At 43.0% G+C, this 24,018-nt stretch overlaps 2 protein-coding genes and 1 non-coding gene across 8 annotated transcripts in view; 1 reads left to right on the forward strand and 2 right to left on the reverse strand.

Moving 5' to 3' along the window:
• Positions 1-24,018, forward strand: part of MTRES1 (mitochondrial transcription rescue factor 1) — a 48,078-nt gene that overhangs the window by 9,426 nt on the left and 14,634 nt on the right. For 4 of the 6 annotated variants that reach the window (XM_070496569.1, XM_070496570.1, XM_070496573.1 and 1 more), the window contains one exon: positions 16,859-16,918. The gene's annotated coding sequence lies outside the window, so the exon portion shown is untranslated. Of the gene's footprint in view, positions 1-16,858; positions 16,919-21,671; positions 22,051-24,018 lie in introns of those variants that run through there. The other 2 variants (XM_044757079.2, XM_014868394.3) reach the window with 2 other exon arrangements.
• On the reverse strand, positions 10,338-10,535 carry LOC123280520 (small nucleolar RNA U89). Its single transcript, XR_006519460.1, has one exon. It is a non-coding gene; the product is annotated as a small nucleolar RNA U89 (small nucleolar RNA).
• On the reverse strand, positions 21,494-22,111 carry LOC139041806 (uncharacterized). The gene has a single exon (XM_070496452.1). The coding sequence runs from the start codon at positions 22,109-22,111 to the stop codon at positions 21,494-21,496; it is 618 nt and encodes a 205-aa protein (XP_070352553.1).

The following is a 24,018-nucleotide window of genomic DNA, read 5'->3' on the forward strand; positions in this document are numbered from 1 at the left end:
AACATTTCATGTTGGGCTGGCCAGTGGTGTAGTGGTTAAGTTCGTGTGCTCTGGTTTGGCAGTTGGGAGTTTGCTGTTTTGGATCCCAGGCGTAGACCTACACACCGCTCATCAACCCATGCTGTGGCAGCATCCCACATACAAAACAGGAAGATTGGCACAGATATTAGCTCAGCGACAATCTTCCTCAAGCAAAAAGAGGAGGATTGGCAACAGATGGGAGCTCAGGGCCAATCCTCCTCAGCAAAAAGAAGAAAAAGAAAGACTCATGTTGCATTACAATGATCTGTTCTGTTGTCCATCTCCTCCAGACAGTAGCTTCTTGTGGGCAGTGCAGCATCCCAGCACCAGCACTATGCCTGGAACCTAGTAGGTATGTGATAAATGCACGTTGACTTAAAGGAGCATTGAATGAACAAATGTACACAGGCACTGTTTACTGAGCAATGACATGTGCACAACAGACATGTAAGCAACTAGCTGGAATACGTCAGTGTGTCTCCCTTTTGTTTCCGGTCAGTCTGCTGGATGAGATCTGAGTGTTACCCTCTTTTCCTGGCAATCTCTTTGAGACATTGGAAACAAGCGAGTGATTCAAATGACATAACGCATGTAAGTATACAATATGACAGCAATAGATCACTTTAAGCCAGTGCATCCAATAGAACATTCTGCAATGATGGAAATATTCTACATTTGCACTCTCTGAGGTATGGTAGCCACTAGCCACATGCAGCTACTGAGCACTTGAAATGTGGTAAGTGCAAATGAGGAGCTGAATTCTTAATTTTAGTTAATTTAAGATAACCACACGTGGCTAGTCGCTACTATATTGGACAGCACAGCTTTAGAGGATCACTAACCCACAACATAGCAGGGAAGTTCTACCTCATTATAATTTTTCTGTGCAAAAAACAAAAACTCAACTACTTTGACAAGCTGGGTAATCTTAAGAACTTCCCTAACCTTTCTGTTTCTCATTTTGTTCACCTGTAAACTCAGCAAGAAGGACTAGATGATAGAAGATTGACCGCTCGAAGCTCCATGAAGGTGTGCCTTTGGGCTCAGTTCTCTTTCTGCCACAGCGAGCCCTCTGGAGGGACAGCTGAAGGGAGCACCCCAAGAGCCCTTCCCAAAGTGGGAGGGCTGACAAATGCTCACACACCCATGTGGATCCTGGGGGTTTCCTCCAGAGAATTATAGATGACAGGTTCATTCCAACCCATGAGTCAGAGGACCATGCTGAAAACTCCTAAGGTCCCAGGGGAAATCACATGCAAATCTTAACATACAACTGGAGAAGCTCTCGCTAGTTGCAAAGCAATGCATCCTTGGGCCCTGTCAGTTCCTCAGGTCGGTGCAGTCTGGAGCAGCCTCCTATGTCAGGGATAAATCACTCAGCTGCTTTCCCTTAGGTGTTTTGTGCCCAGGTAGAGTGAGGCTTGTAGAGCCTGCTGGGCTATGTTTTTTTTTAAAGATTTTATTTTTCCTTTTTCTCCAAAAGCCCCGAATGCCCCCCAGTACACAGTTGTATATTTTTAGTTGTGTGTCCTTCCATTTGTGGCATGTGGGACGCTGCCTCAGCATGGCCTGATTCACTGTTCTAAGCACTTCACATATATTAACACATTTAATCCTCATCATCCTTTAAGATAGGTGTACTATTATCCCTCTTTTACAGTAAAGGAAACTGAGGCACAGAGGTTAAATGATGTGGTCAGAGTCACACTGCAATAAGTAGTAGAACCAAGATTTGAACCCAAGTTATCTAGCTTCAGAATCCATGTTCATAACCCTTTTATAGAATTTTGGTATTTTCTGCTCATCCATTTAATACTGAGCAATGGGCTTGCTCTGCTCGCTGCAATCTGAGGCAATCACAAGTTAGAGATGAGAAAGGAAGTTTAATTAGATTAGCCAGCTAATTGGAAGACGGGTGACTAATATCTCAAAAACCCATCTTCGGGCTTTACAGAATCTTGAGGCAGTGATATAGGGAAAATGGGCAGTGAGGTGGGTCCAGGGATATTGGTCTCCAGGCATGAGGGGCTCCAGGCATCACGCTGTTCTATTCTTCTGTCAGCTGTGATGGATACGTTGTTGGTGTGTTTCCCGCCTGTGGTCAGCCTTTTCCTGGAGAGAAACTCATAGAACAAAGTTTTAATTTATCAAGGTATCAGGGAGTACATACATAAGCGGAGGCCATAAATCAGGAGAGCATGTGAATTTTTTAAAGTACGTGCAAAGCCACGAGTAGTCACACAGAGGAGGGGCTGGGGCCATGTAGCAAAACAAGATGGCCTCACTTTTGCTCTCTTACACATTTACTCATTTGTCTTGAGAAAGATCACTGACAGGAATGGAATATTTGAGTGAACGGGGCAGCACCTACATTTCCCAAGAGGAAAGTCTGGCTGGGAAACAGCCTCAGGGTTATCAATTGTCGGGGGTTGGAACCAAGGTGAGGTGAACTGGAAGATCTCAATGGCCCCGACAGCCAGCCTCATGCCCCCAGCTCCCCTCACTAACTGGACAGGAAGATTTGTGTTGACCAGCCAGCCAGTGCTGAAGACATGGCCAACCTTCTAAGCTGGCTCTTACCTGAATTTCTAATAAGGGTTTATCCTGCCCTGGTACGTGCAGAGCACCGTGCTAAATACTAGATGTTGATGCAAAATAACCAATAACCATTCTATGGATGAGAGAAATAAGGTGAGTTTTCCTTTAGCCAGAGTGAAGGTCGTAACCCCGGGAAGGCCTTAGAAAGCGTTCCTGAGAAGGATAGTTTTCAGTACAGTCTTATATCTGTTTAGAACAAAGAACGTACATTAAACACACCCAGGATACGTTTTCATCAAAGTTTCAAAGAGGTATTTAGTTGCAAATTAGCAGGTCAACACAACCTTGATGTGGAGAAAGGGACTAATCTGGTTGTTACCACTATGGCGTTCAATAGGGAAGGGGCCTTCCGATAGGGAGAGGACATACACATTCTTATCTGAAGACAGTGCATTCTTTTCTTTTGATGTATGATGTATGTTTGATAGGCCATAAGTCAGGCTTTTTTGTTCTTATATTTTGAGGATGACTACCCCTGAGCTAACATCCGTGCCCATCTTCCTCTACTTTATATGTGGGACGCCTGCCACAGCATGGTGTGCCAAGCCGTTCCATGTCTGCACCCGGGATCTGAACCGGCAGACCCCAGGCCACTGAAGCGGAACGTGTGCACTTAACCGCTGCACCACTGGGCTGGCCCCACCCTAAGTTAGGCTTTTTAAAAGTTCAAGCTGATTCAGCTTTGAACCCAAATAGTTACCCCATATACCTCAATATGTGAAAATCTCTTGTCAAAATGGTAGAAAACAGCAACAAAACATGGTTGGAGCTGGGAACTGACAGTCTGGGAAGGAGCAGAGAGGTAAGCATCCTTCTGGAATACCATGGTTTATCTTACGTTAGGGAAAATTTAGTCTGCTGGATAAGTGGGATGCCTTCCTGCTTTGCCAATACCCTTGATGGAGGCATGGGAAACAGCTCTTATTTATTTTTGCTGGGCACTGTAATGAGCACATTACACAGGTAGGGTTGCCAGGTAAAATGCAAGCCACCCAGTTAAATTTGAATGCATATGTCCAGTGCAATATTTGGACAACTTATACTAAAAAAAACATTTGTGGTTCATCTGAAACTGAAATTTAATTGGGCATTCTGTATTTTTATTTGCTAAATCTTGCAGCCCTGTACACAGATTGTCCTTAATCCTTACAATAATTCTTTGAGGTAGGGGCTGTTACTGTCTCCATTTTACAGATCCAGAAACTGAGACAGTCAGATTAATTTTTCCAAGGTCATACGTCTATCTGTTAACACACACTTAGAAAACAAGTTCTTAGGCTGCTTTGTTTCCACCAACGGCCAATTTTGTGCATTTTATGTTGGTAACTGTCGACGAAAATAATCCATAACCAGTCTATAAATGAAAATTTGGGTGAGCTTATTCTGAGCTGAAATCTGAGGACCATGGCCTGGGGCCTTTCTTCCCAAAGGAAGAAACGGCACCAAAGAAGTGAAGTATACAGAGTGATTATATACCCCCAAACAGGACGTTTCACATATGATTGAAATGTCCCTCCCACAACAGTCACAAGACTGCCCTGTCAGCACAGCGCTTGATGGACACAGCAGGTAGTAGGTCTGCTATCTTGGTGGGCGTAGCAGGAAGCAAGTCTATTGTCTCGAGCTGGGCGGTCACAGGTGAGCACAGCAATCAGTTTCTAGCCTAAGGAAACATGCTTAATCTTTAAGGAGATGCCAATGTTGGGAGGGGGAGGGAAGTTGCACCTGTATCTCCAGAGCCTTTGTTCTTGCCATAGGGAATATCTAAAGCAGATATACAATGCATGCTCAACAGCCACGTTCAGGCCCTTTTGGAAAGACAAGGTCAGGCCAAATTAGGTTTACACAAAATGGCTTCCTCATATACTCCAATATATGCTATTACTTGCCATTTTTATTTGTCATAACTATTGTGGGGGGTCAGAACTGGCCACCCCCAAATGTGTCTCCCTGACTTGATTATTTTTAAGGACAGAAGACCCTGAAAGAAACTTTGACTTTCCCCCTAACTGTGGAAAAGAATTTCCGATAGAATGCCTGTTCCAGGAAGGAGCTAATACCATAAGATAACTAAAGTATAGGGGCCGGCCCCACGGATTTCACTGGTTCGGATCCTGGGCACAGACATGGCACCGCTCATCAGGCCATGCTGAGATTGCGTCCCACATGCCACAACTAGAGGGACCCACAACTAAAAATACACAACTATGTACTGGCGGACTTTGGGAGAAAAAGGAAAAATAAAGTCTTAAAAAAAAGATAACTATAGTATAATATAAACTGGGCATGATAGACAGGGAGGAAGCTAACAAGAGCTTTTTAATCAAAATCCTCTCCATCTCTCATTGTCTGCAAAGCACTGTCAACATTTGTTTATCAAACATTTGCTTTTTGATCTCCATGTAAATTGACTTCCTCCTCTTTGAAGTCCCAAATGACTACCCCCAACATCCTTCCTTGTCTTTAGCAGAAGGTGGTATTTAAGGTGGTGGCTTGGGCCATTTTGGTGAGTTACTCAGTTTTCCTGGGGTTCTCCCATGTACACATGTTATTAAACTTTTTTTATTTTCTCCTGCTCTTCTGTCTTATGTTAATTTAATTCTGAGACCAGCCAGAAGGACCTAGAAGGTAGAGGAATTGTCCTTTCTCCCTTACACTAGCATCACCTGTCTTGCTGAATCTCGTTTTCTGATGTTGTTCCCAAATTATCAGAGTCTACCCCACTCACTGACTAACATGAGAAGCTCTGGGTCCTGATTTTCAGAGTTAAAAAAGAGATTCAAGTATTATATAAATGGAGGAGAGGGATAGCACTTACTCATGATGGAAAAAGCAGATCTTTAATTTCTAAGAATGTGTGTTTTATTGCAATGCACATACAAAGGGAATGCAAAGAAAGAGCAGATGCTGGAACCACATGATGCAGAGGATGAGAGCACTGTAACTCAGCAAGAAAGCTGTTCTGGGAGACAGACGGCATTAACGGCATTATAAGTTGCACTTTGGAACATCTGAGTTTGAGATTCTTCAAACAGCAATAGTCTTAGTTCTTCATATTGATGAGGATCAAGGCTGCCCCAGGGAGAAAAGCCTAAGGCGTCCTGCCCTGCAGGCTGGTCTATGTCACCCTCCGGGAAGCATAGGAGTCCTGACCTGATCCTTATCCAAAGTTATAGGACCACCCGATAACCAGACCCTACCTATGCTGATACCATTTTAATGACTTTTTTACATAATCTTTCCTTTGTCTTGTAAAGAGATAACTCACATACCTATGCCTTAAATTTAGCCCTACCCTCAATCCATTTCAGCTCTTCACTGCCCGTGGGTCCTGTCCCCTGCCTACAGCACTTACTGCCCATGGGTCCTGTCCCCATGCTATTCTCTGAATAAAGGAGCCCTGCTACCAGACCTTGAGAGTCCAAGAAATCTTTCTTTTGACTCCTTGGCTCACCAAGCCAGCATCAATATGACAATTAAAACTGCTTGACAGTGAGTAAATTAATTTAGCTTGATTCTTTGTGATATTGATTCTTTCTGGACTCTCTCCCACTCCCTATATCAGTCATTTTTTCCCAGCTATTTAAAAGAAAACAAAGCCCATCTAATAGTGTGCTAAGCATTTGAAACACCACGGATTTTCCCCTGTAGCCTCAAAATAAAGACTTATTTCCTGATCAGACTTTAATAGCTAATCAAAAGTTCAACATTAAGTTAATTAGTGGCATTGCATCTTAAGGTTTACCGGCATATGACACAACCACTTATGGTGGCTCTTGAATTTTCTCCACTTTTTCTCCCTTAGCAGAAAAGAGTTTTCATGACTCCACCATAAGATTTGCTTTTATTCAAGCTCTAACTATACAGGGTTGAGCCATCTGAAATGGCTGTCTTTGTAGGTTAAAAATGGTCAAATAGCAGCAATCTCATATAGTTCAACCTGATGTAAATGCACACATGATATATCTGTCATTTGCAACAACAGTTCGAACTCGGAGGACATTATACTAAGTGAAATAAGCCAGACACAAAAGGAAGAAAAACTGCATGATCTTATTTGTATGCGGAATCTAAAAAAGTCCAGTGCATTGAAGCAGAGAGCGTAACAGGGTAGGGAGGTGGGGGAAATGAGGAGATTTTGGTCAAAGGGCATGAAGTTGCAGTTATGTAGGATGAATAAGTCTAGAGATCTAATGTACAGCATGATAGCTATAGTTAATAATACTGTATTGAATACTGGAAATTTACCGACAGAGTAGATTTCAGCTGCTGTCATGACACACAAAAAAATAGTAATGATGTGAGGACATGATATGTTAATTAGCTTGAGTGTAGTAATCATTTCATCATGTATATATACATCAAACTGTCATGTTGCACATGTTACATACGTAGAATTTTTATTTAAAAATAAAAATTTTTTTTTTGAGGAAGTTTAGCCCTGAGCTAACTGCTGCCAATCCTCCTCTTTTTGCTGAGGAAGACTGGCCCTGAGCTAACATCCATGCCCATCTTCCTCTACTTTATATGTGGGATGCCTACCACAGCATGGCTTTTGCCAAGCAGTGCCATGTCTGTACCCAGGATCCGAACTGGCAAACTCTGGGCCGCCGAGGCACGGAACGTGCAAACTTAACCGCTGTGCCATGGGGCTGGCCCCTAAAAATAAAAATTTTAAAATACACATTCTTCTTCATTCTTCCTGGTCATTGTAACAGCAACAATAAAAATTCTCTAAAGGTTCCTAGTTACTGTATAATATGCATCCAAATATAGATCTTAGAAATGTGGAGGGCTAGCCCGCTGTTTACAAGTTTAAATAAAATTAAGTAATACATTGTTAAAAAAAGACAAAAGAAATGTGGGATAGCAGTGAATGAATGGTGGCAAGGGGAGTGTTCATGGAAAATGAGAACAAATGATAGATTCAGAGTTTGAACATAATTACACAAAACATGAAAAGCTGCCCTTAAGAATATTCCAAACCACATGGTTCAAAGAACTAAGGATACTTCTGGCCAAGTACCCTTTTTATTTTCCTAGTAAGCTATAATTTTTGGTTTGTCCTTCAGGCTAGGATAGAGAACAAATGAAAAGCACGTTTATTTTTTAAAACTGCCGTTTCCTCCAGTATAACCCTTGGTACTTAACTATATATTTTTGGGCCGAGACTATTTCTCTTCATTGTTGCATGTTGTGGGTCACTTGCTGCCTTGCTTATTATTGGCATTGTCTCATCATCCCTGTTGACTGTAAGATCCTCATAGCAGGGAGCAGTATTATGTTTGGACAACCTTGAGGGAATGAATCATAACTAAAATATTCAGTAGATTCCTTTGACCTTATGGGCAGAAGGAAGGAAGTGAGCGGTATCTGTTGCAGGTTTTTCACATCCTAAAGTGATTACTATTGGGACCTATACTTATTAAGTGCTCAACAAATTTAGTTTGCTTGCCATAAGTCAATCTAGACCAGTAACCCCAACTGTGGTCCAAAGAACATTATTGAAAATACTGTGGGATGCAATTAAAGCAGCCCTTCAGGGGCCAGCCCGGTGGCACAGCGGTTAAGTGTGCACGTTCCGCTTCTTGGCAGCCTTGGGTTCACCAGTTCAGATCCCAGGTGCGGACATGGCACTGCTTGGCACGCCATGCTGTGGTAGGCATCCCACATATAAAGTAGAGGAAGATGGGCATGGATGTTAGCTCAGGGCTGGTCTTCCTCAGCAAAGAGAGGAGGATTGGCAGCAGATGTTAGCTCAGGGTTAATCTTCCACAAAAAAAAAAAAAAAGAGCAGTCCTTCAAAGGAAACATATACCCTTAAATGCTTGTATTAGAAAATGAGAGACTAAAAGTTGTAGAGCTAAGATCTAGCTAAAAGTATTAGAAAAAACACAACAAAATAAAGCCAAAGAAAGTAAAAGAAGGAAATAATAAAGAAAAAAGATATTAATTAACTAGAAAACAAAGAGACAATCAAAAAGGATTTTTTAAAAGCCAAAAGTTGGTTATTTACAAACACTATTAAAATTGACAACCTCAGGGCCAGCCCGGTGGCACAGTGGTTAAGTTTGCACATTTGGCTTCAGTGGCCCGGGGTTTGCTAGTTCGCATCCCACGTGCGGACATGGCACTGCTTGGCAAACCATGCTGTGGCAGGCATCCCACAAATAAAGTAGAGGAAGATGGGCATGGATGTTAGCTCAGGGCCAGTCTTCCTCAGCAAAAAAGAGGAGGATTGGTGGCAGATGTTAGCTCAGGGATAATCTTCCTAAAAAAAAAAAAGAAATTGACAACCTCTGGCAAGATAGATTAAGAAAAATAAAAAATAAAGAAAAGGATGTAAATAATTATATTAGAGATGTAAAAGATAAGACAATATTATAAACAATTTTGTGCCATTTAATTGGGAAACAGACAATGAAATAACTCATGAAAAATTTAACTTAAAACTAATTCAAAGAGAAATAGAAAGCCTAGATAGTCCCACATTATTTTTTTTAAAATAATTGAGTCTGGGGCCAGCCCTGTGGTGCAGCGGTTAAGTTCGCACATTCCACTTCAGCGGCCCAGGGTTCGCCAGTTCAGATGCCGGGTGGGGACATGGCACTGCTTGGCACGCCATGCTGTGGCAGGTGTCCCATATATAAAGTAGAGGAAGATGGGCACGGATGTTAACTCAGGGCCAGTCTTCCTCAGCAAAAAGAGGAGGACTGGCAGTAGTTAGCTCAGGGCTAATCTTCCTAAAAAAAAAAAAAAAGAAGAAGCAGGTTATTCCAATAGTATATAAATTCTTCCAGAGTATTAAAAAAAGAGGCAGCATTCCCTTAACCATTCAATGCAGCTGATAAAATTGAGATTCTAAAGCTATTCAAGGACAGTATAAGTGGCTAATCTTGCCCATAAACATAAATACAAAAATCTGAAACAAAATATTAGCAAACAAAATTCATAAGAGTGTCACTGTAGACCAAAAATAAAACCCCACAATGTTGTCTGCAAGAAATCCACGATAAATTCAAATTCCCCATCCCACAACTAGAAGGACTTGCAACTAAAATATACAACTGTGTACAGGGGGGGTTTGGGGAGATAAAGCAGAAAAAAAAATACAAATTCCGTAATGCAATTTAAAAAAATGACCAAGTTGAGTTTATTCAAGAATAGTTTAATATTAGAAAATGTACACAGACACTTTATTACATTAACATATTAAAGGAGAAAAACCATATGATCTTCTCAATACATGCAGAAAATATATTTGAAAAGTTCAAAAATTCATTCATGATTAAAATCTATAAAATATTCTATAGTAAAATAGGTAAAGAAGCATGCTTATTAACCTGAAAACAAGTATATGCCAAAAACCTTTAGCAATTATCAATTTTAGTGGTAAAAACATTAGAAGCATTCTTTTATTTTTTATTTATTTATTTTTTTTGGTGAGGAAAATTGTCTGTGAGCTAACATTTGTGCCAATCTTCCTCTATTTTTGTGTGTTGGATGCTGCCACAGCATGGCTTGATGAGTGGTATGTAGGTCCGCACCCAGGATCTGAACCCTTGAACCCTGGGCCACCGAAGCTGAGCACATGAACTTAACCACTATGCCAGTGGGCCAGCTCCTAAAAAAATTAGAAGCATTCCTTTTAAAATCAGGAAAAATTATACTACCACTGCTTTTCTTCAACATTGTGCCAGAGCACCTAAAACAGAGTGGGACAAGAAAAAGATTTAAGTACAAAGATTAGAAAGGAAGAAATAAAACTGTTGTTATACACAGATAATATTGATCTGCCTTACAGTGGGGAGCCAGGCCTCCTACTAAGATTTCAGATCCCGTTCAAAACCGCCACCCTGCGAGGAGCCAAGGATCAGAGAGCACGAGGTCTCATTTGCCTTAGACTCATCAGCTGGTATACACAGATAATATGATTGTCCACACAGAAAGTCCCAAACACTATATGGAAAAAATGAAAACCACCGGCATATAATAAATGAGAGTATAGTAAGGTAGCTGAATGAGAGTTCAATATACCAAACTCAATCGCATTGCTGTATACTAGCAAGAAGGGCTTAAAACAGACAGACAAAGCTGATGTACAGTAATAGAGGTCAGAGCAGTGGTTATCTTTGGGAGTTGTTCACTGGGAGGGAGCAGGACAGAGCCTTCTGATGTGTTGGTAAAGCTCTCTGTCTTGCTCTGTATGGTGATTACAGGGATAATACATACGTACGAAGTCACTGAGCTTGTAGTTAAGATGTATGCACTTTACTATATGTTATACGTCAATTAAAAAGTTTTCGAAATGTAACTAAATTATACAATTTGAAGAGCAACAAAAATACGTAGCACCTGGGAATAAATCTAATAAAATTTGTACAAGACCTTTATATTTTAAATTTCAAATTATTGGAAAACATTAAAGAAGCTCTAAAGAAAAGGAGAGATACACCATGTTTTATTTATTTATTTATTTATTTATTTATTTATTTATTTATTTATTTTATTTATTTATTTTGGTGAGGAAGATTGGCCCCAAGCTAACATCTATTGCCAATCTTGCTCTTTTTGCTTGAGGAAGATTGTTGCTGGGCTAACGTCTGTGCCTGTCTTCCTCTGTTTTGTATGTGGGTCACTGCCACAGCATGGCTGGTGAGTGGAATAGGTCCACACCCGGGATCCAAACCTGCAAACCATGGGCTGCCCCAGCAGAGCGTGTGGAAATTTAACCACTGAGCCATGGGGCCAGCCCCAGCAGAGTTTTTGTGTGTGTGTGAGAGGAAGATTGGCCCTGAGCTAACATCCATTGCCAGTCTTGCTCTTTTTGCTTGAGGGAGATTGTTGCTGAGCCAACATCTGTGCCCATCTTCCTCTACTTTATGTGGGATGCTGCCACAGTGTGGCTTGATGAGTGGTGCCAGGTCCACGACCAGGATCAGAACCCGCAAACCCTGGGTTGCCGAAGCAGAGGGCACGAACTTAGCTACTACACCACCAGGCCAGTCCCCCATGTTCATTTTATTGGAAAACTCAATATTTTAAAGATATTGATTCTTCCTAAACTAATTCAAACTGAAGAAATCAAATAAAGAAGTGATATGGGAGAGAGGGGAATTGTCCTAGCAAATACCAAAACTTATCACAAAGCTGTTATATTAAAATCATGTAGTATTGGGATAGGGACCAATGGAATATAACAAAGAACTCAGCCACACATACAGACATATATGAATACTTGACACATGACTGAGGTGTCATTCTGATCACTGGTGCAAAATACCTATTCAACAAAATAAGCTGAGATAGCTAGTGATCCTCATGAAAAAGGGATGAAATTGAATCTTTGCCTCACACCATACATAAAACACAGTTCTGGAGCTAGCTCCGGTGGCCTAGTGGCTAAGTTCAGCACACTCCGCTTCAGTGGCCCGGGTTCAGTTCCTGGCATGGACCTACACAGCTCTGTTAGCAGCCATGCTGTGCTGATGGCCCACGTACTGAAAAATAGAGGAAGATTGGCATGGATGTTAGCTCAAGGTGAATCTCCCTCAGACAAAAACCCCAAAAACCTAAAAAGACAAACAAAAAAATCAGTTCCATGTGGAATAAAGACTTAAATATGAAAGATTAGACTGAAGAATTGTTGGAAGAAATTATAAGAGAACACCTTCATGACTTCAAGGTTGGGAACGATTTCTTGAAGAAAAACCAAAATGTGTTAACTATTAATGATAAAATTGATAGATTTGACTATGAAGGGGATCAGAGTTTGCCTCTTTGGTATTAGGATTATTTTGAGCTGAAGGCAATTGAAAAACAGCAGATGCAGGAAAAGCTCTCTTCTCTCCCCCTTGTATACCCCAGGCAGGGTATAAATTTCCCCTTGTGAAGGTGTTCCCCTCCTCTCTCTCATACCTGGAAAAGGAGAACCATCAGAGACACTCATCACCCCAGAGACTGCACAAGATTGAGTCTGCATAACAAACCTTACTAAAATAACCCTCATCTGCCATTAGTTTCCCCAATATAGTTACATTCCCACTATTTTTACCACCCCCAGAAGGCTAAACTCTGTTTCCTTTGTCTCGTCACTTCTCCAGTCCTCTGTTAAAACGGTGTATAAGCCCTAAATTCTACCACCCCTTTGAGTTGCTCATCATTGAGTTCTCCCACATGTACGTATGTTGCATGCGTAAATAAACTGAGGTTTTTCCTCCTGTTAATCTGTCTTTTGTCAGTTTAATTTGCAGGGTCCCAAGGACTGAACCTAAGAGGGTAGAGCAAAAAGGTTTTCTCCTCCCCTACAACTACATTAAAAATAAGAAGTTCTGTCCATCAAAAGATACCATAAAGAAAGTAAAAATCCACAAACTGGGAGAAGATATTTACAACATCATAATCAACACAAAATTGTAACACAGAATATGTAATGAATTCCTACAAATTTATAAGAAAAAGAAAAACTCCCTGTTTTAGTTTCCTAGGGCTGCTGTAACATATTACCACAAACTGGGTGGCTTAAAACAACAGAGTTTTATTCTCTCACAGTTCAGGAGGCCAAATGTCTGAAACCAAGTGTCAGCAGTGTTGGTTCCTTCTAGGGGCTCTGAAGAAGACTCTGTTCCATGCCTCTCTCCTAGCTCCTGGTGCTTCCAGAAATCCTTGGTATTGTGTGGGCCTGGAATTGGCCACCCCAAGATATGTCTCTTTGGCTTGATGATTATTTGGGGCTGGTTGCTTTGCAGACAGGAAAGCAACTGAAAAGTAGAATTTACTTACTCTTTGTAAGAGACATTTACATTGTAAAGGAAATCTCCATCTGTAAAGGTGTCTCCCTCTCTGTACCAGGAAGAAGGAGGGATGACCTTAGCTCTAGAAACTCCTATCAATACAGAATGCAAGGACTTAAATCTGCATTTGTTTATTGTGTTTGTCTGGTAACCTCCTGTAACTGACTCCCCCACCCCCAACATCCTCCTTTGTCTTTAGCTGAAGATGATATTTAAGGTGGGGGCTTCAGCCATTTTGGCGAGTTGCTCAGCTTGCCTGAGCCTCCCATGTACACATGTTATAAAGCTTTGTTTAATTTTCTCCTGCTATTCTGTCTCGTCTGAATTTAATTTGTTCTCTGGCCAGACGAACCCAGAGAGGATAGAGGAAATGTCTTCCTCCCCTACAGTATTCTTTGGATTGCAGCTGTGTCACTCCAATCTCTGCCTCCATCATTACATGGCCTCTTCCTTGTGTGTATCTTCTGTGTCTCTGTATCCAAATCTCCCTCTCCTTTTTCTTATAAAGACACCAATTATTGGATTCAGGGCCCACCCTATATAACCTCGTCTTGATTACATCTGTGAACACCCTATTTCCATAGTAGGTCACATTCACAGGGACTGGGGGTTACAACTTGAACATATCCTTTGGAGGGACACAACTCGGCTCACTTATATAGCCCAATAGAAAAAAGGAGGGGAGGGACAAAACAGGAAGAGGAAACAAAAATTGATGATAAAGAAAAAGATGCTCAACCTCATGAGTAATCAGAGAAGTACAAATTAAAAGTACAATGTGATACCATTCTACACCCACTAGACTGGTAAAAATTAAGAAGTGTGACAATGTAAGCTGCACTTGTTGGCAAGAATTGAACCAATGGAAAGGCTCACACACTGCTTGGTCAGATAATACTTGGTATAATTGTTAGCAAAACCCAAGTGGATTCTTCTCCTGGTGAGTTAAATCAGGCTCTCCACGAGAAGTAAGTTGTCTCATAAAGTATATTTGCAGCAAATAGGAGACCATGAAGAATCATTTCCAGAGTCCTGGCATCCCCGAACAAAGGGAAGCAGTGACCTTTTATTTTAGATGAGGAATGAATATTCAAAAGGGAGAGGTGGGTATTCGCTTCTGCAGGCCCAGTTGGAAAACATGCTTCCACGTACACTACAGGTTATGGTAATAAGGCCTAAGCTCCTCCTGGAGAGATCTTACCATTAAAAATAAGGCAGAGGTGGGGCCAGCCTCGTGGCTAAGTGGTTAAGTTTGTGGGCTACACTTTGGTGGCCCAGAGTTTCACAGGTCCGGATCCTAGGCACGGTCATGACAGTGCTCATCAAGTTGTGCTGAGGCGGTGTCCCACATAGCAGAACCAGAGGCACTCACAACTAGAGTATACAGCTATGTACTGGGGGGCTTTGGGGAGAAGAAGAAGAAGAAAAGAGAAGATTGGCAACAGATGTTAGCTCGGGTGCCAACCTTTAAGAAAAAAAATAATAATAATAAGGCAAAGGCCATAGATAGGCATAGCTCTTGTGCTGAGGCTTCCTCTAGTTCAGGGTGGTTGGTGATTGCATCTTCTTAACGTAACAAAAAGGAGAAAAAAAACAATTTGGAAAAACAGTTTAAATGCTTCCAAACCCAACTTGAGTTCCTTGGGGCAACTAGTCAGTGAAATAATCATTTTAGAAAATAGTTTGGCTTATCTTAGAAAACTGGATCTAAGCATACTCAAAATTCCAGTCATTCCACTCCTAAATTGATACTGTCTGAGAAATTCTGGCACATGTATACCAAGATATGTTTTAAAGACTGTTCATTGGTGTATTTTCCATTATAGAAAAAACAAACAAAATAAAACAGAGTAAAAAGAAGTCACAGTCCGTCAACAGAAGAATAAAAAATAAGTTATGGCATACTCATACGATGGAATATTATAAGCAGTAAAAGAAATGGATGAACAACTGCCAGCTACAAATAGGTGAATCTTAGAAATGTAACGTTGAGCAAAAGCAGCAGTCATAAACATGCAGTATGTTGATGACATTTAGTCATCGTAAGTGTGCCATACAGTATGACACCATTGATGTAAATTTCAAGAACAAAACTCATCAATATATGGTTTAGGGAAACAGAAACATGTGACTACAACAACAACTATTTTTAGAGAAAGCAAAGGTATCATAAACCCAAATCAGGAGCATAGTCACTACACTGCACAACTCCAGGGGTGCCATTTTCATTGCAGTTCATGTGAATGATGCTGTTGATGAGCATGCAGTGTTCCTAGAGTTATGGTGCCCATGCATGGTGGTACTGGTGTGTACCTTCGGAGCAGAGGCAGGTGATTGGAAAAGAAAACTACATAGAAAAGTGGGCAAAGGGTATAAATTGGCAAATTAAAGGAAGAGAAAATCTGAATAGCCAATGAATATATAAAAAGATATTAGGGGCTGGCCCAGTGGCACAGCAGTTAAGTGCACACGTTCTGCTCCAGTGGCCCAGTTTGCCAGTTCAGATCCCAGGTGCAGACATGGCACCTCTTGGCAAGCCATGCTGTGGTAGGCGTCCCACATATAAAGAAGAGGAAGATGGGCACGGATGTTAGCTCAGGGCCAATCTTCCTCAACAACAACAAAAAAAGAGGAGGATTGGCAGCAGTTAGCTCGGGGCTAATCTTCCTAAAAAAAAAAAAAAAGATATTAAATCTCACTACCAGTCAGGGAAAGTTTACAAATTAAAACAAGGTGCCACTTTGCATACATGAGACTGACAATATTTAAAAATCTGATAACATGAACTGTTAAGGAGAATGGGGAAAAATATGACTTTCATGAGCTTGTGCAAAATGTAAATTAGTAGAATTAGGCCATTTTTGGTGAGATTGAAGAAAAACATACTTATTCTAGGACCCAGAGATTCTATTGTAAGTAAATACTGGAGAAACTTTCACAGATTATTACCTCCACAAGTGCCATTGCTGCAATGTTTGAAAGAACTGAATTGTTTTTTAGGAAAGAAACAAATAAACTGGGAATAATTTATATATGAATTGTATAAAGGAGCCAAAATGTATGTATAAACATGGAATGAGTCTCAAAAATAAAGTGGAGTGAAAAAAACTATCACATTATTTATATTAAATTTAAAAAATTAGCTACTGCCCCCTTGACCAAGTGGTTAAGTTCCCATGTTCTGCTTCAGCTGCCCAGGGTTTCGTGGGTTCAAATCCTGGGCACGGACATGGCACCGCTCATCAGGCCATGCTGAGGTGGCATCCCACATGCCACAACTAGAAGGACCCACAACTAAAAATGCACAACTATGTACCAGGGGGCTTTGGGGAGAAGAAGGAAAAATAAAATCTTAAAAAAAAAATTAAAAATATCTCGTATCTAGGGCAGATCTATGTAACATAACTAGAACTTGTTACATGTTTGTGTTCTTTGTGTGCTGGCAGGAAGGATCTGGAAGAGTGAGAAAGACTGATGATTCAGGAAAGAGGAGCGCTCCTTAGAAGGTAAGCTCCTTAGCAGGTGAGAGGGAATGGCATTCCAAGTGAGGGATGGGGCTTTGTAAAGGATTGCTGTTAAAATGTCTTTGGTAATTAGCTGACCTTGAGGTTTGGGATAAGTAAGGTGAAACTGCAAGGGAAGTTTCTCCTCCAGGTAATTTTTCTTCACTTAAACAAACAAACAAATAAATAAGTGATACTAGCTCAGCACAAGGTTGACATGGGGAAGTCATACTGTAGAAAAGAAACCATAGTGTAACTTTGAATGACCTCTGATTAACTCACCCAGCTGTGATAAGTCAATAACTTTGTTCTTTTTTCTTTTTGTGAGGAAGATTCACCCTCAGCTAACATCTGTGCCAATCTTTGTCTATTTTGTATGTGGGATGCCTCCACAGCATGGCTGATGAGTGGAGTAGGTCCACACCCAGTATCCGAACCTGCAAACCTAGTGGCTGCCGAAGCAGAGCACATGGAACTTTAACCAATTGGCTACAGGGCCGGCCCCAGAAGACTTTTGTGTGTGTGCATATGAGGAAGATTGGCCCTGAGGTAACATCTGTTGCCAATCTTCCTCTTTTTTCTTAGGGAAGATTATTGCTGAGCTAACATCTGTGCCAATCTTCCTCTATTTTATGTGGAATGTTGCCACAATGTGGCTTGACCAACAGTGCTGGGTCCATGCCTGGGATCCTGACCTGCGAACTCTGGGCCAACAAAGCAGAGCACACCAGCTTAATCACTACACCACCGGCTGGCCCCAACTTTGTTGTTTTGAGTTTCTTAGGAATATGATAAGCCTTGGGCAGAGAGTCTATGCTGATAGCCATCATCTATGATCAGTGTATAGGGTGTTGCTCTGGTCTCTGGTGCATATCCAGTAAAACAAAAGATTATCAAGAACTAAGACCAGATGTCTGCCCCGCACAGAGACCGGATGCCTCCTCCACCTGAAGACCAGCCCCCTCTATGACTGGCCCGTAGTCTTTGTTCTGTAAGATGGTTCTTTTGGACTTTTGTCAGCCATCTTCCCCCTTGCGAGCAAGCTGTAATGAAGCTCTTTCTCTCCTACTATCTTGCCTCTCGACTATCGGCTTGTCCTGCTGTGGGCAGATGACCACTCGCCTTGGGTGGTACCATAAGCAGTAAATAAATTGTAAGAGAAAATATAAGAAAATAAAATCCAGACCATAATAATGTACAGAGTATCAAAAGTGAGGGTGTTCCTGATCGGTGGTTGCCAGGGGAAGGGGGGGTGGGGGAGGGCACTAGGGGTGAAGAGGTGTACCTACAACATGACTAATAATGATGTACAACTGTAATTTCACAAGGATGTTAACTTTCATAACCTTAATAAAAAAATTTTTTTTAAAAAAGTGAGGCTGTTCCTCTTACATTAAAAAATAACTTCAAGCTCATCTACAGGCCCCAACCAAATGCACTGTCTGATTTACTCATCTCTTTGTGTAAGATTAAATATTTGAGCTAAATTAAAAGCTGGAGCCTTGATTTCTAGGCTCAACTCCAGCTCAATTCTCAGTGTCTTGTGGTCTGAATAGTGCAGCCCTGTTGACTGAAATGGGAACTTAGTCCACTAAGTGGTCTAAACCTTTGAAAACTACAATGCCCACAATGCACTACAGCAGGGGCTCCTGCGCATTGGGGAAAAGAAATGGAGTTTCTGCGAAAAAAATCATAAATATGTGTATACATACACATTACATATTAATCTCACAGCCGTTTTTTATGTTAATTAGCTTTTTTTTTTTGAGGAAGATTAGCCCCGAGCTAACATCTGTGCCCATCTGCTTCATATGTGGGACATTTGCCACAGTAAGGCTTGACAAGCAGTGCATAGGTCCGCACCTGGGATCCAAACCAGTGAACCCCAGGCCGCTGAAATGGAAAGTGTGAACTCAACCACTGCACCATTGAGCTGGCCCTGTAATTAGCATTTTTAAGTTAAAAATTAACTGGATCGGGGCTGGCCCCGTGGCCGAGTGGTTAAGTTCGCGCGCTCCGCTGCAGGCGGCCCAGTGTTTCGTTGGTTCGAATCCTGGGCGCGGACATGGCACTGCTCATCAGACCACGCTGAGGCAGCGTCCCACATGCCACAACTAGAAGAACCCACAACGAAGAATACACAACTATGTACCGGGGGGCTTTGGGGAGAAAAAAGGAAAAAAAAATAAAATCTTTAAAAAAAAAAAATTAACTGGATCATCTAGTGAAATGCTTATATTTTTGAAGGCCAATGACCAAGTTGATTCTATGTAACCCAATATCACTGTATTCTTTGATCTCCTTCCATGATCACCCATAATCATACCACAATTTTGTCACTTTATAATGTCGATGACAATAATCCATAACCAATCTATAAATGAGAATTTGGGTGAGTTTATTCTGAGCTGAAATCTGAGGACCATGGCCCGGGGCCTTTCTTCCCAAAGGAAGAAAGGGCATCAAAGAAGCAAGGTATAAAGAGTGGTTATATACCCCCATACAGGACGTTTCACATATGATTGAAATGTCCCTCCCACAATAGTCACAAGATTGCCCTGTCAGCACAGCGCTTGATGGACACAGCAGGTAGTGGGTCTGCTATCTCAGAGGACATAGCAGGAGGCAAGTCTATTGTCTCGAGCTGGGTGGTCACAGGTGAGCGCAGCAATCAGTTCCTAGCCTAAGGAAAGATGCTTAATCCTTAAGGAGATGCCAACGTTGGGAGGGGGAGGGAAGTTGCACCTGTATCTCCAGAGCCTTTGTTCTTGCCATAGGGAATATCTAAAGCAGATATACAATGCATGCTCAACAGCCATGGTCAGGCCCTTTTGGAAAGACAAGGTCAGGCCAAATTAGGTTTATACCAAATGGCTTCCTGATATTCTCCAATATATGCTATTGCTTGCCATTTTTATTTGTCAATAATAATACCAATTAACCCCTGTTACTGGCAGATTTAACAATTTTTCTGTAATCTTTTACAAATAACACTAGTAAATGCAACTATGTATTGCTTGTATAAAATGTCAACAGTGTAACCTGAATTGACATAATGTTTGAAGTCGTATCACTTCAGCACTTGAAACAATTTGTAACTGCTTTTTCTTATTGCACAAATGCAACCAAGTAGCCACTGTGTGAAGCAGTGAGCAAGCAGTGGAAAAGAAACTGTTCAAGTCTTAGAGCTGATGCATAAGACAGGAAAGAGAAGAGAGGACCCTCTGAAAACAAGAAAAAAATCATGTTTTAATTTAACACACAGCATGTATCCCCGTGAGCATTAATGTGAACATATAAGGAAACTTCATGAAACAAATTGTCCCTTGGAAGTCCTTCTTTTAATTTCTGATTCATCTTTTTACATCACAAAAGGTCTGTTTCCACAAAGTCTACTGCTAAGCAGTGATGTGGGCTTGGCAAGCCTAGGAGTTGAAAGAAAGATTTCTTGGACTCTCAAGGTCTGGTGGTAGCGCTCCTTTATTCAGAGAATAGCATGGAGTAGCATGGGGACAGGACCCATGCTGAGTGAAGAGCCCATCAGTGAGGTGAGGATAGGGTTAAATTTATAAGGCATAGGTATGTGAGTTATTTCTTTACAACACAAAGGAAAGATTATGTAAATAAGTTGTTAAAATGGTATCAGGGCAGGCGGTTATAGTGGTTGGGCGGTCCTATAACTTTGGATAGAATCAGGTCAGATCAGGTGAGGATGTCCTACACCTCCCGGAGGATGATATAGGTCGGTACATAGGGCAGGATGCCTTGGGTTTCTCTCCCTGGGGCAGCCTTGATCCTCATCAAGCAGTATTTTCAGAGTTGGGTTGGGGCTCTTTTTGGTGAGGAGTCTTCTCTTCCTCTTTTGTTTTCTCACCAAAGCTCCCAAGTACACAGTTGTATATTCTAGGTGTAGGTCCTTCTAGCTCCTCTGTGTGGGATGCTGCCTCAGCATGGCTTGATGAGCGGTGCTAGATCCGCGCTCATCCAGACGGGTGAACCCCTGGCCACCGAAGAGGAGCCCACGAACTTAACCTCTGCGCCACAGGGCAGACCCCAGAGTTAGTTTTTTTCTATTTTATTTCGGGTTTTGCCATCTAATCACCTACTGCCTGACCAGTAAGCTGGACAGGTATGACTCGATCCATCTTTTGATTTATTGTTTTTTGCAGGGAAAGATTCGCCCTAAGCTAACATCTATTTCCAATCTTCCTCCTTTTTTCATCCTTTTTCCTCCCCAAAACCCCAATACATAGTTGTGTATATTTGTAATTCTTCTGGTTCTTCTATGCGAGCCTGTACAGGGACAGCCTTGCTACCAGTAGAGGAGTGGTGTGGTTTCCCGGGCAGGGAACCAAACCGGGCGCCAAAGCGGAGCGCACTGAACTTGAACCGCTAGGCCATCAGGGCTGGCTCTAATTGCTTTATTCTTGAAAAGAAGTTCTGAACTTCCCTTAACATTATCAGAGAATTCTGACGGGTGTGCAGATTTTTCTGGAGACAGCGTCTATAACTCTCTGAGATGTTCTAAGGGGTTGGTGAACCCAAGAACCTAAGCGCACTGCATTAGATAAGCTCTCTTCAGCCACGTGGAGTCACCCGGCGCTGGCTTCCGGGCTCCTCTCCAAGCCAGCCGGTCCTGGGGCGGCCCTCCCCGCGCAGTCCTCCGAGACGCGGCCTCCAGCAGGGGTCGCTGCACCCCCGCCACCGCGCCAGAGGGCCCCGCCCGTCCCGCTCTCGCGGCGCCGGCGCCGGCGCCGACGGAAGGGGCGGGGCCTGGAGGCGGGCGGGCGGGCGGTGCGGCCGCGGGGAGGGAGGAGCTGCGCCGAAGTGCGGACACCTGCGCCCCGGCCCGCGCGGCCCCTCTGTTGCTTCACCGCGCGCGCTTGTGAGATAGGGGCGAGCCGAGCGCCTCTGCCCGCCCGCGCTCCTGCCGGGGCTCCGCGTGCCGCTCACGCGTGCTGCCCCGGCCCGGCCCGCTCGAGACGCCCCGTGGACCCGGAGGCGGCAGGGGCTGTGGGACCCCGGCGGGCCGAGGCTCTCCGCCCTGGCCACAGCCGCGACTGCTGCCTCCAACGCAGACTGGGAGCTCGAGGACGCAGGTGTCCAGTTTCCCTTGACCTTGGGGACCCGGGAAGGTGCGCGGCCCGCGGGGGTGGGGAGGGAGCGAGGGGAACCCGACCGCGTCTCAGCGGGCATTCCGCCTCTCAGGTCGCCAGGAGAAGGGCCGGATTTTAGTTACCGTAGACCTAAAAGCAGTTGGAGCAAGTTCTCCTTACGGAGTAGTGGCCAGGCTCGGCAACGTGGAGCGGGTCCCGACGTCCCGCAGGTCAAGGACAGCGTTGCCTCTGTATTCCAGACTTTGCTTTTCCTACAGCCTTCCGTTAGCTCACAGATTTTGTCTCTCTCCTGAAGATCTCACCCGAAACCTCTTTCGGGCTTCCTGCTGCGATCATCTCCTTACTCGTGTCCACACCGTCACCAAAGAAATCTTTTAAAATGCCCTCCTCTCGGGTCACTTCGCTACTTAAGATCTTTGTCTGGCTTCCTTGCCCTCTGGCTCAAGTCCAAACTTTGATATGCAAGGTCCTTCTTGCCCATCAGTCCAGCCCCATTCTTTGTTCTCTTCCGGATTCATTCTAAGGGCTCCAGTTCTGATCAACTTTCTTTCCACGGTATTTAATTAAGCATTTACCATGTGCTGGGCACTATTCTGGGCGCTTGGGATTCGGCAGAGGAAAAAAATACAGATAAAGATTCTTGCCCTTGTGGAGTTTATATTCTAGAAGCGGAGACAGACAAAAAACAAAACAGTAAATTATATAATATAATAGCAGGTAATAAGTGCCATGGGAGAAGAAAGTAGAGGAGCGTAAGGGGAGATTGGGAGGGCAAGATGCTCATTAAATGGAGTTGGAATGAGTAGACCTCGTTGTGGTGAAGATGAGTTATCCAGGCAGATATCTGGGGTGAGTGTGTTCTAGGCGCAGCTGGAACAAAGGACTCTACCCAGAAATATGCCTGTTGTGTATGAAGAGCCTCAGGAAGGCCAGTGTGGCCAGAGCTGAGTGAGCAAGGATGAGAGGCTGGAGATGAGGTCAGAGAGGAAATCGAGGGGCCAGATCACACACAGCCTGTAAGCCACAGCAGGGAGCTTGCTGTTACATTGCTTTTGTAGGATTTTGAGGACAGGAGTGACATGGTGTAAATTACTTTTTAAAAGAATCACTCTGACTCCTCTATGGAAAACAGACTCTAATGGAGCCTTTGTAGTAACCCTGGGGATAGATGATGATGGCCTGAATCTGCGGTAGCCGTGGAAGTGGTGAGAAGTGGCAGGATACTGGACATATTTTGAAGACAAGCCAACATGATTTCCTGACATAGTGGATATGGGTATGAGGGAAAGAAGAGTCAAGAATCACTGGAGGCTTTTGTTCCCAGCAACTAGAAGGGTGAAGTCACCGTTAACTGAGAAGGGGAAGGCTGCAGGTAAAGCAGATTTGGGATTGGGGATATATCAGGAGTTTGGTTTTGGACCAATTAAATTAGAGATGCCTGTTAGACACCCAAATGGAGATGTCAAATAGGATATGGTGGCAGGGGTCCCGGAGACTACCCCCAGGTTCATTGATTCACTAGGAAGTCTCAACAGGACTCAGCTATGGGTCACGGCTGTGATTTATTAACAGCAAAAGGATACAAGACACAATCAGCAAGGGAGAAGATGGATGGAACAATGTCTGGGGAAACCAGGTGCCGTCTTCCAAGAGTCCTCTCCCAGTGGACACCTAGGATGTGCTTAATTCCTCCAGCGACAAGTTGTGACAACTATGTGAAATGTTGTCTATCAGAAAAGCTCATCAGAGACTCAGCACCCAGGATTTTTATTTTGATTTAGTCAAATAGACACCCTCTACCTAGAATGGACCAAAATTCCAGACTCCCAGAAGGAAAGCAGGTATTCAGCATCAATCAGATTGTACAGTTTAGGCACAGCCACCCCTGTCAGATCTGGGAATGGTGAGAACTCCCCTGACATCCAAGGTCCCAGACATCAGCCAAGGGCCAGCCCTACGAGCAGGCCTTGGGCAGGCCTTCGTAAG

Source organism: Equus asinus, chromosome 24 (genome assembly GCF_041296235.1).
Source record: "Equus asinus isolate D_3611 breed Donkey chromosome 24, EquAss-T2T_v2, whole genome shotgun sequence".
Lineage (NCBI taxonomy): Eukaryota > Metazoa > Chordata > Mammalia > Perissodactyla > Equidae > Equus > Equus asinus.

Excerpts from the sequence above, each read along its gene's own strand:
- LOC139041806 (XM_070496452.1), bottom strand. The coding sequence starts at position 22,111 with ATGCCCGCTGAGACGCGGTCGGGTTCCCCTCGCTCCCTCCCCACCCCC.